This window comes from Rhipicephalus sanguineus, chromosome 5 (genome assembly GCF_013339695.2).
Source record: "Rhipicephalus sanguineus isolate Rsan-2018 chromosome 5, BIME_Rsan_1.4, whole genome shotgun sequence".
Taxonomy (NCBI): Eukaryota; Metazoa; Arthropoda; class Arachnida; order Ixodida; family Ixodidae; genus Rhipicephalus; species Rhipicephalus sanguineus.
This window is the reverse complement of record NC_051180.1, coordinates 33,865,646-33,881,649: the sequence shown is the minus strand read 5'-3', so window position 1 is coordinate 33,881,649 and position 16,004 is coordinate 33,865,646. Positions and strand designations below refer to the sequence as shown.

Here is a 16,004-nt window from a genome sequence, read left to right as displayed (position 1 = left end):
AGCACCCAGTGCCACCGGACAATAGCAACCAGTACGTTTGCCTAACAGTGAAAACGAAGGAGATTACATTCACTCTTGTTGCAGTATATATTTCTCCTTCAAGCCACTTTGATTTCAAACGCCTGCACGTGTTAACATCAACGCCTGGTCCCTGGATTCTCACTGGAGATTTTAATGCCCATCATCCACTATGGGGCAGCGTGAAGATGGATTCTAGGGGAAGAAGATTGGCATTATTTGCGACACAGCACAATCTATGCTGCCTCAACGATGGTAGTCCGACATATCTGCGGGGAACTACATACAGCAGCTGCTTGGACTTGACCATGGTCTCTTGGCATTTGGAAAGACACGTAAAATGGTTCGCGGATATCGAATCTCATGGAAGTGACCATCTTCCTACTTATCTGAAGATAAAGGGGCTATCCAAGGGCACCTCTACCGCTCTCCGACGAACTACTGACTGGTCGGCGTTCCGGCTGCACATGGAGGAAACCTGTGAAGGTACGCTTCCAACAGGTTTTGACAATGAAATTCGCAATGCCATAAAAGAGGCTACGCGCACCTTTCAGCCTTTTCCGAATTATAATGAATTTGAAGCCGAATTACAGCGCCTACGGGCGATTCGCAGACGCGCGGAAAGAAGGTACAGACGAACGAAATCAATACACGACCTCAGAGAGGCAAGACGGCTGCAAAAGAAGATTCAGCGCCGTATTGACGCACTTCAATCTAAAAGATGGAAGCTATTCTGTGAGTCCTTGGATCCACGTCAGCGTTTGTCTAAAATATGGAGGACCGTTCGCGGACTTCGTGATCTACCGCATCAGCGTTTCCCTTTCAAGTCTCTCGCTCTGAAACAGGGTCGAAGAGAGATTGAGGTGGCTGAAGAATTCTGTGCGAAACTAATTGGCACTCAGGCTACATGTGCACCTATACAATGCGCCACTCCTGCGTCCCGGGACTCCCGCATGGACCTCATGTACTCAATGGAGGAGCTTGAAGCGGCACTGGCAAGCTGCAGGCGCTCATCATCTCCGGGGCCTGATGGTGTGACATATTCAGCGCTCGGAAACCTTGGAGAGAAGGCGCGACGCATGCTGCTAAGTATGTACAACGAGTCCTGGAGGAAGGGTTTGGTGCCGCCAGAATGGAAGTGCAGCCGCTTGGTTCCGCTTCTTAAACCTGGCAAATCGCCGCTAGATCTGTCATCATACCGACCCATTGCTCTAGCCAGCTGCATTGGGAAGGTTATGGAAAGGATGGTGCTGACACGCTTGGAGTGGTATCTGGAATGGTACAGCGTTTACCCAGACTCCATGGCAGGCTTCCGACGTGGGCGCTCCTCTATTGACAACGTGATTGACTTAGTCACGTTTGTCCAACATCAGAAACGCCTGAAACGCCTCACAGCAGCATTGTTCCTCGATATAAAAGGAGCCTACGACAATGTAACGCATGGCGCAATAATAGACGCGTTGACTGAAGTCGGAATTGGTGGCCGAACATTCGAGTGGATACGCAGCTATTTGACTGGTAGAAGTTTTTTCATGGTCACTGAGGAAGGCGCCACATCTTACCATCAGACAGGACGTGGAGTGCCACAAGGTGGTGTGTTAAGCCCGACACTATTCAACCTTGTGCTCGTTGGCCTCACGAAATGTTTGCCCAATACAGTCCATGTGTCTATATATGCAGACGACATCTGCATCTGGGCATCTGCAGTGACACGCCTACAAATACGAGCCCGGATACAAAAGGCAGCTACGCTGACCTCGTTGTACTTGAAAAATTAAAATCTAGAACTGTCACCCGAGAACTGCTGCTTTGTCGCATTTACACGCAAGGCAATGCGGCAGTACACAATAACGATCAATGGGCACGCAGTTGCCCACGACCGGAAGCACCGTTTTTTAGGCGTAATCATCGACCGCGATTTATCATGGACGCCACACGTTTTGTACATGAAGAGACGGCTGACTACCATAGCGCATCTTCTCAAGTTTCTGGGTGGAAAGTCGTGGGGCACATCAGTAAAGTCTATGCTACAGCTCTACAATGCCTTATTTCTCGGTTTTGCGAGGTACAGTCTTCCTGTGATTGGAAATACCTGCAAAACAAATTTGAATGCACTCCAGGGCCTGCAAGCTCAAGCTTTAAGGACATGCCTCGGTCTTCCGAAATGTGCGTCTACAGCGGCAACAATCGTCATTGCAGGAGACCATCCTGTGTCAACGTACATAACCACTGATACCCTCAGGGCTCATATTCGACACCTTGCCCGGGTACCTTCGCACCATCTGGCATCTTTACCTGCACAAAGACCGCATACAACATTCAGCCGCATTATTGCTGACCACAGTACTTTTTTGCCATCGAACTATACGCCTGCAGCAAGACCATCCTCACCTATATGGTGCCTACATCGACCCGAAGTGCGCCTTACCGTACCTGGAATTACGACGAAAAGAAGAATGTCATCGGTTGCCCTTAAACAGGCTGCACTACTGTATTTACATGAGGTGTACATCACTCACACCCATATTTACACTGATGGTTCAGTTATGACTGCAAGCTCAACCGCCGCCGTAATAATTCCTGCAAGAGCTACCACAATACAGCTCAAAATGTATCACGCAACCTCAACTACAGCTGCTGAACTAGTAGCGCTCCGTGCTGCTCTTCAATTTGTCATGGAGCAGTCACCTACTTCGTGGTCGATCTTCTGCGATAGCAAAGCAGCCCTCCAAAGTCTACCCTCTGCTTTACGTCATGGCTCACATGAGCAGCTCGTCGGGGAAATTAGGCAAATCCACCATGCAGCAATAGAAAAAGGGCACCAAGTAATATTCCAGTGGCTGCCTAGTCACTGTGGAATTCAGGGAAATGACCAAGCGGACGCAGCTGCCCGATCCGCTCACGACGGTGTCAGCAGTATCACCTCTCAAGATCGGACGCCGCAAAAGAGCTTCGTGTGCTAGCTCGTCGTATAACGTTGAACTTGTGGAAATCATCGACATTTACAAGTGCACGGCTGCATACCTTGGACCCTGATCTTGAATTACGCATCCCGTCCAGCTTATCACGACGTGACTCCACCTTGCTGGTCCGTCTATGGCTGGGAGTGGCCTTCTCAAATGCATATTCCTTTATTATTGGAATGGCGGAGAGCCCGTCATGTGAAGTCTGCGGGTGCAGCGAAACAGTCGCGCACCTTCTTTGTGAGTGCACTCGCTTCAACTCCGAAAGAGCGGCCCTCTCAGCCGCACTAGGCCAGCTGGACAACCGCCCTCTCACGGAGAAGAAAATCCTAGGGCCCTGGCCTACCCGGTATTCAGCACGAGCCGCTCTGAAGGCGTTGTTGCGGTTTCTCCAAGCAACCAGACTAAATGTCAAACTGTGACTGATGGAAGAAAATGACTGATGGAAGAAAAATGACTGATGTTGCTGTGTAGTACTTGGACTGCTGTTATGACTTCATTTTGTTTGTTTGTTTTTTTATTGTTGTTGTAGTATTTTGTCGCGTGCTGTCGTCACAAACTCTTCTTCTTCTCTTTCATTCTTTTACATCCCCTTTCCCTTTCCCACGTGCAGGGTAGCAAACCGGAGACTGCTTCTGGTTAACCTCCCTGTCTTTCCTTTCTCCCTCTTCTCTCTCTCAGCTTTACAGGTTGTACTATTTGACAGTTTTAGCAAAGCGTCGTGCACTCACCGCTGTGCATAGATGTAACGTCCCATTCTAGTGCAGAAAATTGCATAGAGTTCACGTTTTGTGATAAGCGCTACTTGTCTAAACTCTTTCAAATCGACTGCGAAAGGACGGCGAAACTAAGTAGATGCACCATCACGCTCCTCTGACTCGACTTCACAACAAAACGAGAGATGGGTTGGGGGCAGACCACTTGGACAGACGCACCTGGCATCGCAGCAGACGATACGTTAAGTGTTTCTCTCTCAATACAGTACTGTTATTTCCATAAATAGATAACGTGCACTTTTGACGGAAAAACAAGCATGTTTGTTTTACGTGTTGTAATGAAAATAATTCACTATATTGTGATGCCAAATTTGGAACACAATTGCAGAGTAATGCATACCCTGGTGGTTAAATCTGTTCAGGTTTCAGTTCTATCTCACAGTCGTGCAATCTTTTTGCAATAAGTTTTACGTACAAAAGAATGGAGCAAGTTTTAATTGGAAGTAACTTCATATCGCTTTGTTTTACACTCGGCAAACGAGCGTCGCGAATCTCAAGAACCTAATCCATCCAAAGCAAATCTGAAGCCTGTACTTCCCATCATTCCCATGGTGGTTGAAGCGCCGTTCAAGGAGCCCGCGTAGACACTAGTGCCAGATTCCGCTCTAGGTACTATTGTAAGAAACTCTATGGCTAGAACCATGCCTGAATGGCCACGTCGCTCTGCAGCTGCCGGAGAACGGCGAAAATGGGTCTCGGACCTATTCTTCGAACAACAAAGAACGGCTGACGTACGCACGGCAGCCTGAGAACGGCAAACAGCGAGCTGCCGTGCCGCTAGCGTGAGCGGGCCATAATGCAACTGCCAAATCACTTGCGTACCAGCACAGTCACGCCTAGCGGTCTGATAAGCTGCGCGGACTGAACCCGACAGTGTTTTGCGATGGCTTTCACGCATCGGTGTGCGGTGCTTGGCTGCAAGAGCGCCGACTGGAAAAACGAAAAGACGCGACACGTGTTACCTCGTGATGTCACCTTGCGAAATGCCTGGCTTGAGCACATCGGAGTTATGGCACAATGAAAGCGCAACGGAATGTGTTTGTGGGCGCCACTTCGCTGCCGAAGACTACCATTACGACCCATGCCTGCTGCAGGAGTTTGGCTCCAGTCTTCCACCATGTTGGCGATCCTTTGAAGGCGCGTGTGCAACATGGGGTCTATAGGGAACTCAAGCTCAAGTCTGCGGCGTGATGACAGCTCCGCGCTGAGGCTCTGGAGAGAAGCTCTGGTGCAACTGGGGGCATGCGCGGCCGACTCAGCCTGTTTGTCGGCAGCAAGAACGCGCGCGCACGTCTGCGCGTTTCACAGTTGGTGCGAAGAACTGGGGTGCCGTGCTGGCAGCTTGGTATGCTGAACCGAGAGGCTTGCTGCACAAAGCTGCATTTCCGCGTTGGCAGAACCGACCCCGCGGAAGCGAGGTCCGAAGTATTGCTGTGTCGTGGGCTGCCACAACAGTGCAGACAACACCAAGGCACACGATTCACGTGTGAAACTGTATTGGTTCCCGGGCATGTCGCACGAGAAATAAAGGCTACAAGCGTGGATCACCGCAGCAAGGAGAATCAAGTACGTCCTTGTTGATAGCACTGTCTCGCCTTCTGTTTTGGCTGTCTCAGTTCACCGCTTTCGTTTGTTTCGACTACCTGTATCAGTACGTAACGCAGCGCATGCACGCAATGACTACAGTAAAGATTACTTGCTGTCTTCTCGCACTGTGAAAGTCCAGTTACGGTTGTAGCTGAAACAACTTTGTGTTTTGATTCCCCGTGTTCGTGAGACCTACCCGTCGTTGTCGAACGTTCACACTAGCGTTATACCGCAATTAGCGTTGCGCGGTGAGTTGAATTCAACTGAACTCTGCATATTGTCAAAAGTTCGGCGCCTGCAATTTACACTTCGGGAAGGCTGCTTTATCACACCGGAACGAACGTGTTTGTGCAGCAGGTTTTATACACCTGTAATGTCGATATTCTCAAAAAGAGAGTGCAAGCATGACGCGAGACCCGAAAAAAATCAGGCGGGCAGTTCAACTTTCCTCGCAGTGGTTAAAGCTCAGCTAGCTGCCTCGCGTCTAAATCGGCGGGTGATGCTCCAGCGGCACGGAGGACTTGACTCTAACCTTCTCAGGTTTTTCTAGTGCCATGGCCGTATAATTTCTTTTTTTCGCACGCCGCAAACGTTTGTTCACGAAAGTACATGGCTGCTACTGCAAGCATGCCATATCAAAACAATAATCATATGCTTCATACTCCACAACACACAAGATCGATAGCGTGCACGGCTTCACTTCGCAGTTCATATGGACCATTACGTATTTTCAACATGACAAAATGAGCCGTACATCGAGGTATAGGTCCTACAGGGTGTTATTGCGACTTTGAAAATGCATTTCACGTTGAGTTGACCGTCGCTGTCGTCGATCATCTGCTCTTCACCTTAAACGTGATTGACGAGCCTTTCTCCTTTTATCAAGTTCGCTTTTTGGAAGTGCCTGTCCAGCTCGGAGATCTTTTTGAAGCCGCGCTGCAGGCAGTAGATTGTGAGGCGACGCGAATGTACCACAAGAGCTCTGCACGTGCGCGGAAGCGAGCGGCGGCGCGGCGTCAAGAACGGAGAACGCTCGTTGCATGCTCCCACTTTCTATTTTTTTGAAAGAGATGGCACTGCCTGTCAAGAGCAGCAGTTCCACTAAGCGATGCTTGGGAAGCCTATACCGGCACGATTCGTAGCAGCACGGGCCGGCACGGCAACAACAGCGGTTAGCCGAGAAGCACGGAGTTGACGGAGTCGCGGTCACGGCGACCGACCGGAAGTGCGTGCTGTTTCGAAGAGTGCGTCAGCGATGACAGTATGTCACGTGAGATTGGAAGGGGCGTTCGGCGAGGAGGGCAAAGCGGCTTTGGGAGAGGAGACCAGCCGATGATGCGGAGGGTGGCGAAGGAAAGAGCGAAAGGATTGGTAGCCGCGTTTCGATCATCAAACGCGTCTAACTCCGCTATTACGGCACAGTTTCGAAAAATTTTCACGGCTACGTGCTCATTGTAGACTCGTGCACAACTTCCCTACCACAACTAAATTTCGGCCTCTGGGTGGTTTAGGGGCCCTTTAAAATGAGTATTGTGAGGACAGCTTGCCTGACACAGGTTGCCTTGGAAGGCTGCAACAAGCCTGCTTATCAGGGCTCCTCCATTGACAAAGTCAAGAAGCCAGGACCTCCTGGGGCTCTGCAACAGTGCACAGAAGGTTCCCACTGCACTTTTCACGGCTGCCAGTCTTTTCTCCCAAAGGGGGCCACTTTTGTTCTCTGCTGCTCCCTCAAGCACAAAGATGACGGCAAGAAGGCCAAGCATACACCGTAACTGGTTCCCTGGAAACAGGCTGCCCAGGGGGAGGTGATCCAAAGCCTGAGAGAAAAAGGGAGCAACAACACAGCATTGCTTACAAGCATACCCAATGTAGCGTTTATGTGCATATTACCATGAATAGTATTTTCAATGGGATGTTGTAGGCGTTAGCTAACCTGCTTGAGCAACATAAATTAAATTGATTCTAGGAAGCTCAGTGTTGTGTTGAACTACTGAACCATTTCTTTTACTTGTCCAAACTTGGTAGCTGCCCATTTGATGTTCTGAGAGGCAGACTTATCTTGCTTTGTAGAAAGGCCACGTTAACGTTTTTTTGCCCACACATATTCTCATCGATATAAGCTGCTACTGTCAGTTGCAAATTTGTATTTTGCTGCTTTTTGTGCACTCTCAGAGAGCTGCACCCATCTAGTGATTTATGGGCACGGTAGTTAGCTTAGATTTTCAATGGTCCTTTTCTACCATGCAATTAATATATCAGCACCAACAAAGTCAGGGAATCATCGGTGTAATAAGAGCCTATGGTCCCCAAGATAACATTAGACATTCTGTGCCACTGTTTCATGGAAACAGCACTTCTCTACATGATTTTGATGCATCTGCAGGAGACTATTCAGAGAATGGCAGTAGCATGAACATGAAAAAAAGAAAACTGGCTTGTCAGATATCAGCAAGGAGTTTCATTTTCTTCTACAAAAACTTTTATTCAGGCATGCTCTCGAGGTTATAGTGGCTCCTATATGCCGCTTGTCAACATCCTTCAGGAAGGGTCACTTGCCAGTGGCTGCCCAGAGTAGTTTTGCCCTAGAGGACAGCTGGTAGTTTTGGGCATTGTACTGGGCCTAAGTTATTAGGGCTAAAGCTTTTGTATATGTGTCAAAACATTCTTTTCATAAAAAAATTATGTTAGCTGCAATACTGCTTGTAACCCTTGTATCAAAAACGTATATTTTGACTACAGTTCACTTTAATTTCTCTGAAATTCAATGCTGACATTTGTCACTTGTCTAGGCTTGTGTGAATAGTAAACTTTAGGTTCGAAGCGAATTCGAAGAGAATAGTGATTTTGGTAGCATAATTTCGAATCGAATTCGAATAGTATATATCACACATTATAAAGAAAAACAAGCATATTTGTCATGACCCCACCAACCTGCACTTTTTTTTTAATTGTAACAAGGCATGTGCAAATGTCATTCTTTTTGGTTCAAAGGAAGTGGAAGCAACTTTGAAGAGTAGCAGGATTTGGGTTTCGGTAGAATGCAAATGATAACCTGTAAAATATGTTAAGTTTTAAAATTTACTATACTTGGAGCATACAAGCCGGTATAACAAGTTTTTACACTTAAAAAAATGATGAATCGGTGTGAGGGAAATGATATCATTTAACCTTGAAGTAGGGCTTCGCGGCAGTGCGGATTTTCCCTGGAAAGGTCTATTCACGTTATAGCACCCTTCCATTGCAGTGAAACCACCTTTGCAGGGCGGTTACAAGTGGTATACACCTATTCGTTCATTTCGAGTACTTTGAAATTTTCAATAATTTAAATTCGAATCGAAGCGAGTTCGAATATTATATTATATGTTCGAATATTCAAAGTGCTCGAATATTCACACAAGCCTACACTTGTCCCGTTAATGGGAAGGCAATCGACGGGCAGATTCTAAGGGCTGACGTATAGACTCCTCAAGATGCACCACGAAAGCGCGGACAATTTAAAGTAGGTCCTCTTAGTGTGCCAGCGAAAGCCGGTTGTGGTCCAAAGACCGAGTCAGAGCCAAGAGTTGATAACACAAACAAAATATATTCTCAGTTAAGGCATTACAAGCATTTACACGTGATAGGCAACACTTTACACGTGATAGGCAAAGATGCCATTTCCTCAGCCTCTCCTCCTCTTTCAACTTCTGTTGAAGCCCAACTGATGTGGCAGACAAGGGTGTGCTCCCTTCAAGTCCGGAGTTCCAAATCAGCCTTGTAGACGTCGATATATAAGAACATCTGAAATTTTGGATGCTAAAAAGCTTTGGCTTCTGATTTTTCGGACTTCCTGCCCAAATTTCAGGTCCAAAGCAGCATTAATTGAGCCCCCACCTCTGCCACATCTTTCATCTCCATGTTGGAACCAGCGTTTTCTTGAGTTTGTACATTGCGACCGTAGCAGAGCTTGAAAGGCAGCTTTGCCGCAATACCGGGATGTGATGAGGTGAAGCATACTGAAAATCTAGGGACCACTTCCAATTGGACGGACTGTCTCTTGGCGAAGTTCGACCCTAACGGAGCTTGAAAGGCAGCTTTGCCACCATACGAAAGTGTAATGAGGTGAAGCATATTGAAAATCTGAAGGGGTCACTTTTAATCGGGCGTTGACTGTATTTGTTTTTGGGAAGTTCGAATAGTTCGAATAGTAAGATTCCAGTGCGCATCGAATCGAATAGCAAACACTATTCGAAAAATATTCGAAATTTCGAATATTCGCACACCCCTAAATTTCACTGTTCACACGGCGTCGTCACCCAATTCTTCCAGATCAACTGACTGCACAAAATCATAAAACACGTCTTCTTTGGCCAACCAAACCACACTCAACATAATTTCTTCACCACCTCTGGACCGACTACAAACCAACCATTGCTGCACATTTATATCTTCTCGCTCCAGGGTTCCAGAAGCTTCAAGTGTCTTTTTCGGCATGTGGCACCGCCAAAGCTAGGGAAAGGGCTAGATTCTTCTCGCTGGTTCCGCTTGCTGTGACGTCACTCAGCATTGCATCATGTTTTCTTTCGTGATGTTTCCAGACTTTGCCAGGCGTTTGATCCGAGACTGTTGGCTGTCGGCGGCTGTTTCGAGTGGGTGAGGAGGCACGCTTGCGGTGTGTTTTGATACTTGTTTTTCGTTGCGCGCGCTCTGTTACGGGTAACCGCTGGCGCCGGGATTTCACGCTACCGTTTTAAATAGGTGACGGGTGCCCAATTAAGCACTCGTTTGTGACAATATTCTTACGCAGGTTTTTCTTTTTTTGTGACAAAGCTCTTTTGTGGATTAAGAAAAAAATATATACTATTCAGGAAACATGTCTTTTGGGACAAGTACTACTGTTGGAAATTATATTTCTTCCTGCACAATTTCATACCATGCACTTTTGTATCAAGCATGTTCTGCGACAGAAAAAAAAAGAAACATTTACTGGACCACTTAAAAACTACTACACAACATCTTTCATGTGCAAGAAAGTTACAACGAAGTGTTTAAAAATGTTAGCATGATTAAGCTTAATGCAGTCTCCTGTATGAATGCCACTGTACAATTAGTGGTAGTCGAATATGTTGCACTCAGTGGTGAAGAAGAAGCACAGTAAAAGGAACATTAAGGGTTAAACATAGGATAACAAATGAACAATCCTAGCTGATCCACACTCTCCGCACTGAAACAATACTGCAAGCCACCTGCTCTGCTTACCTCCAACAAAAACAAGACGTCCGCCACAATGATTTTCTCGCTGAAATTCTCGGAGCTTGTGGAAATGATGACTGCCAGCTTTTCAGAGGCAGCACGAATGGCTGCCCACATCTTGTTGAGGCCTTCAGAAGACAGTAGCTGTTTTGAGCTGTAGTCGGCCTGCGGGACAGTCTCTGCATACTTTTCCCACTTCACCGGTCCCGAAAGGGTGTCCATGAGTGCCTGACACGGACCTTTGGGATCTTCTTCAGAGTCGAGCTTCCTGAAGATTAGTAAAAATGTTAAGTTCAGTTACATTAAAATACGATACCTAAAGCATTTATTCCTTTGTACTACAGCCGAACACGGATATATCGAACTCAAAGGGGATCGCGAATTAGTTCGACATATGAAAAATTCGATATAAAAAAATACAGGTCCCGAGACCTTACCAGTGGCGGATGATCACCTACAATCGGCGCATTCAAGAACGGCGACTCATTCCGCACACACGATGCAACAGAATGTTTTATCTGCTTGAAAAAAAATTGCTTATCTTAGCTGTCCAGGTGCGACAGCCCGGTTCCTTCCATGTTGCCGCAACAACGGCGAATCAAGCCGAACGCTGCGACCACTTCAGCGGCGGAGTACGCGCATGTAGCCGCCGCCTTGTCTGGACCATCTTCGTCGCCACTTGAGCTGTCGGCCTGGGCATCCTAGGTCCCTGTGACCGCAGCTACAATGTCCTCGTCAGCGAGGCTCGCAACAGCCTGAACATTGCAGTCCGCTTCCATGAAATCGTCCGCAGACACTTTGGGTGGTACGGCAGCCGGGAAGAGGGACGACAACTAGCGAAACGTGTCGTCTATGCGCTCGTAATCGCAGGAGCGCGCACACAACAGACTCCTGACGTTAGCTGCTCTGCCACCTTTGCCTTGATGTCTGCCTTGTTTTTCAACAAGGTGCTCGGCGTGCTCGGTGGTATCCCGATGTCGTCCGCCACTGCCAAACTTTTTTCGCCCTCCTCAACACACTGTATGGCTTTCAACTTTGTCGCAAAGTCAAGGTTCTTGCGCTTCTTGATGCTGGCCATTGCTACACGAGAAGTTGAAAATTCAAGCAGTCCGCAGCGCCTTTGCACAGCACGCACGCAAAAGAGGAATGCGGTGGTATGTGACAACTCATGGAAGTGGACTTCACCAACAAAGCGCTCGCGATCAGTCGCGATGGCGGCGATGGCTACCTGGGCTACCTGCGGGGCTAGCAGCGATGTATGAAAGGCGCGGGCTGTGGTTGGCTGATCAAAACTCACAAAACAGCAACAAAAAAAAAAAGAAAGAAAGAAAAGGCAAAAGGAGGAAGCTGCCGGCTCCTTCCTTCCTGCTCTAAAAAAAGAAAAGAAAAGGCGAAAGGAGGAGGACACCGGCTACTTCATTCCTGCTCTAATAGCCGACGGTAACGCGGAGAAAGCATGAGAAAGAGAGAGAGAGAGAGAAGAAAAAGAAAAAAAAAAGTCGTTCCGCAAGTTGGAGAACGCGTCCAACAGGAGTACAGTCTGAGCCTGTCACGAGCGATAGCAGGCGACGCTCGGTCTGTGTCTTGCGCTTTCGCGCGAATAAAATGAAGAAGATCGACGCCGAGCTCGCGCGCGCCCGGGCAGCTTCGGAGAATAAAAAAGAAAGGGTCTGGCAGTCTCTTCCTGATCTCCAATGTGTTCGGTCGTCTTTCTTACGCCGCCTCGGAACCCATATGATCCGACTGCCATAACAGCACGTCACAGAGCCCTCTTGCCCTCACGTTTTTCGAGCGTATCGGGTGTTGGCGGAGGCGCGGTGCCGCGAAAGCCGCGGGGCACAGCAAGTGCCGAAGCGCGCCTTCCAGCTCGCGCGGTGTTCAATATATCCGATGGCGGGTAAAAATACCGTTCAATATAAACGTGTGAATTTCTATACTTTTACATATGATTTTCAAGGGAATAATTTACGAGTTCGATATAGCCGAAAATTCCATATATGTGGGTTCGATATATCCGTGTTCGAATGTACACACTAAATTACTGGCTGCAGTAAGTTTACCTGCTGTGGTGGTTCAGTGGCTATGACATTAGGTTGCCAAGTACTACCTACAATTCACTATACCATTCTGAAGGCAAAGCTGCTAGTGCAACATGTTTTGGGTGCACACTGAGGAACCCGGCGTGGTTGAAATTAAGTTGTTACCTGAACTATAGTGCGCCCATGAGCTGATATCGAATGCAAAGCCTCCCAAGTCCCTATACCTATTTTGATTTTCTTAGAATCAGAATATGATCTACTGGAGAAAGCCAAGGCTATGTTTGACAGACAGGCACTGCGAAAGTAGTCATTTGCCACAGTGAGTCTCTTTAGTAAGATGCTTACTGGCACACATTTCTTGATGAATCAGAGAGATTTCGCGCATGTAAAACCTGTGCAATGATTATGGTGGTGATGCACTGTTAACAATTATTGCGGCACATCCTCAGCTTTTCCGAGTCTTATGTCTCATTTGAGCTTGAGCATATGCAGCTGCATAACTCCTCTGATCCATAAAAACATGCAAATTTTTCACAAGTGATCATGCGCACGCAGACGGCAGTTGCCTGAGGAGCTGTGAGCAATTCGTCGAATAGCTATTGCTACTAAAATGCCGACCACACCATACATGGCTGATTACTACAGAATGAAGACACTGTATCTGCTTGTTGAAAGTTTATAAATGCCAGAATCAATGTGCCACTGTGCATCAGGACACTTACACGAACAGTACGGCAATGAGTTGCACAGTTTATTTGTAAGTATATTTTATTTGCAACAGGCTGGCACTGTCAGCACTTTTCTTCTTTTTTTCCATGGAAACACATGTATACAACTTGTGTTCACGTCTACCCAAAACACTCAACTTTGAAATAAGCGAGCACTTACCTTTTTCTAGCTTTGAACATTGCAGAAACACGTCCCCACAGAGCTGTGACGTAGCATGTCTGAGCCAACTTGCATTCGATGAATGCTTGGCTTCCAAGGTAGGTGGTGACAATTTTTGTTTGACTGAGGGCATTCTTGTTGCTGCAGAAAACGGGCATCCCTCCCATCAATGAACGAAAGTAAAGGCTAAGTCTAAAGCAACGGGGCTGGATAATGCAAAGGTCGTGCATAATGAACAACATCAAACTAATGGCCTGAAGCATTGAGCATGTGAGCAAAATACTCCCTGCAATGTCACCCGGTATGCAAATTAAGAGTTATCAATATTTATTATTTAACTAATGGAAAATAAAATTATACAGTGGACTTCCACAGGCTTTCCACAGGCTTGTCATACACAGTATAAGGTAGGGGATACACAAACGAATTAAAGTGGACGAAATAAGCAACTTGCTGGCAGTGGGTACCGAACCCACAACCTTTGTGTTACATATGTGATGCTTTACCGATCAAGTTATGGTGCGTCATTCCCCACTTGACTTTGTCAGTCATTTCTGTACGTGTAACCCTGGTAGTAGTATTGCTCAGCACCACTCGTGGCCATGGCAATGAATGTAGAACATTTTTTCACCAGATGGCATGACGGAACACAAGATCTTTGAATCTATGGATTTTGACTCTTTCTTCAGCACTTAATTGTCCTAGAAGCCAGTCAATTTACACTGTTATTGTATGTTGCAGGCCAACATTTCTAGTAAAGTAAACTTCGCATGTGAGTGGGGGTTGTGTTTGTGATAACAATGGCAGATTGTATTGAAGCCAAAGTCACGGCTATAGCGCCTGCACAATTACATTGGCCTTGCAATGCTTCAGGACAAAAAATTCAAACCACTAAAGCCTGAGGCACATTCAAGGCTCCCTTATAACTTCTATGCATACCTGCTATGAATTGGCAACGCATCAATTCTAAGTTTAACAATGGTAAGTCATTGTTAAGTGGGTGGAAGCTGCATCTGACAGTGCGCCCTTTATACTTATGTGACAGCGACTTAGCACTAATGCTAAGCACTGGTATTATTAAAAGTTAAGCCTTGACAGGCGAGGGTTACAGATGAAGCAGTCAAGCTCTACTGCTTCGGATACACGAAAAGTTCGGCAATATAACCTGCCTTATCAGCTTATAGAAGCTGCAAGGATTATCCTTTCAATACAAAGTCTACGCAAGGACACTGATGAGTTTTAAAGGGACCGACAACTGCTCAGAACATGAAATGAGATGACTGCACTGATGGAAAGATTGTCCGCCGCATTGACTCAAACAAACCCTGTTTATCTCGTGAGAGGTGGATTTATATTTTTATTTTTTCATTGAAAGTCGCGAAAAATGACCTTTGGCGCCTCTGGCGGCAATATCATAAACGGTCCGATGAAGGCGGTCACGTGACCATTGGTTGCTGTATGCGTTCGATGACTTTTTCTGTTAGTACTGAAATATTCTTCATTTCTTTATATTAAAAGATATTACTCCATAAAAATGTACATATAGGCCTGCGTTAGTTGTATGCAACAAAGAGGCGCTGCCTTCGCTTGGCCTAATGATCCCATGCCGGGACAAACCACCCATGTCACAGGCGCCGGTTACAGTGGCTAGAATAGGGACGTGTGAAGGACCGCGCAGCCTGCGCTGACGCTCTCCACCGATTGCCTCGACCGGCGCTGTCTAGGTGGCGCTGGTTGTAGCTTACACGTCGCTCGCTCGGCTCGCTGCAGCGAAGCTGCCATGTCAAGGCTGATTTGTGGCTCATATGGTTTTGTTTGCGGCGTAAATTTTTATTAGTGTCTCTACTATAATGCAGGGCGTAAGTGCCTCATAAAGAAATGAAATTTGCGGCAGATATTATCAAACATTATCACCGTTATGGTATGACCGTACGCACAGTATCATAAGTGATGCTTACATCGTTCGCAAACATCGCGGCCAGCTAAGCTTGCCACTGCTTGCGATCGTTCCTTGATGCTGAGAAATGTAACTGATAACATTTTGGGGGGATTGCCATTTCACAAGGTTATAAGCAACCTCAAGAAGCACGAAAAAAAAAATGCTACTATGACATTGATATCAATTTTCTTCATGTTGTTATACAGTATACCTAACATTTTGCATGAGATAGTTTTCAAGAACTTAAGTATTCTTGCGTATTCACAGTGGAAATATTTTCAATTAACAACTGCACAGAAAATCGGAGAGGCATTTTACTCTTCTTACGCATTTTATTTAAAGTTGGGGGAATCAAAGTAGGGAAGAAAGCTAGACATTACAGGGTGATGCACAAACATCGCCCTTCGAAACTTGAAGTGCTTTGATCTTTCTCTTGCAGAACTTCTCTGTTTGTTTAGAGATTTCGTGAAGAAGTGAAGCCGTGTGAGAACAAAAAACTTGATTATGTTGCTCGTCAGATCTTGCTTGTGTGCGTCGGGCACTATACGGATGGTACGGTCTG

At 46.7% G+C, this 16,004-nt stretch overlaps 1 protein-coding gene across 1 annotated transcript in view; it reads right to left on the bottom strand.

Annotated features, from left to right (window-relative positions):
* Positions 1 to 916: 916 nt before the first annotated feature.
* The window catches only part of LOC119394615 (uncharacterized), a 43,247-nt gene continuing 28,159 nt past the window's right edge, over positions 917 to 16,004 (bottom strand). Inside the window, exons 17-20 of the mRNA XM_037661934.2 lie at positions 13,504 to 13,644; positions 10,583 to 10,844; positions 6,892 to 7,161; positions 917 to 1,237 (exon numbers count right to left, since the gene is read on the bottom strand). Of these exons, the coding sequence (XP_037517862.1) occupies positions 917 to 1,237; positions 6,892 to 7,161; positions 10,583 to 10,844; positions 13,504 to 13,644 (994 nt within the window). The remainder of the gene's footprint in view (positions 1,238 to 6,891; positions 7,162 to 10,582; positions 10,845 to 13,503; positions 13,645 to 16,004) is intronic.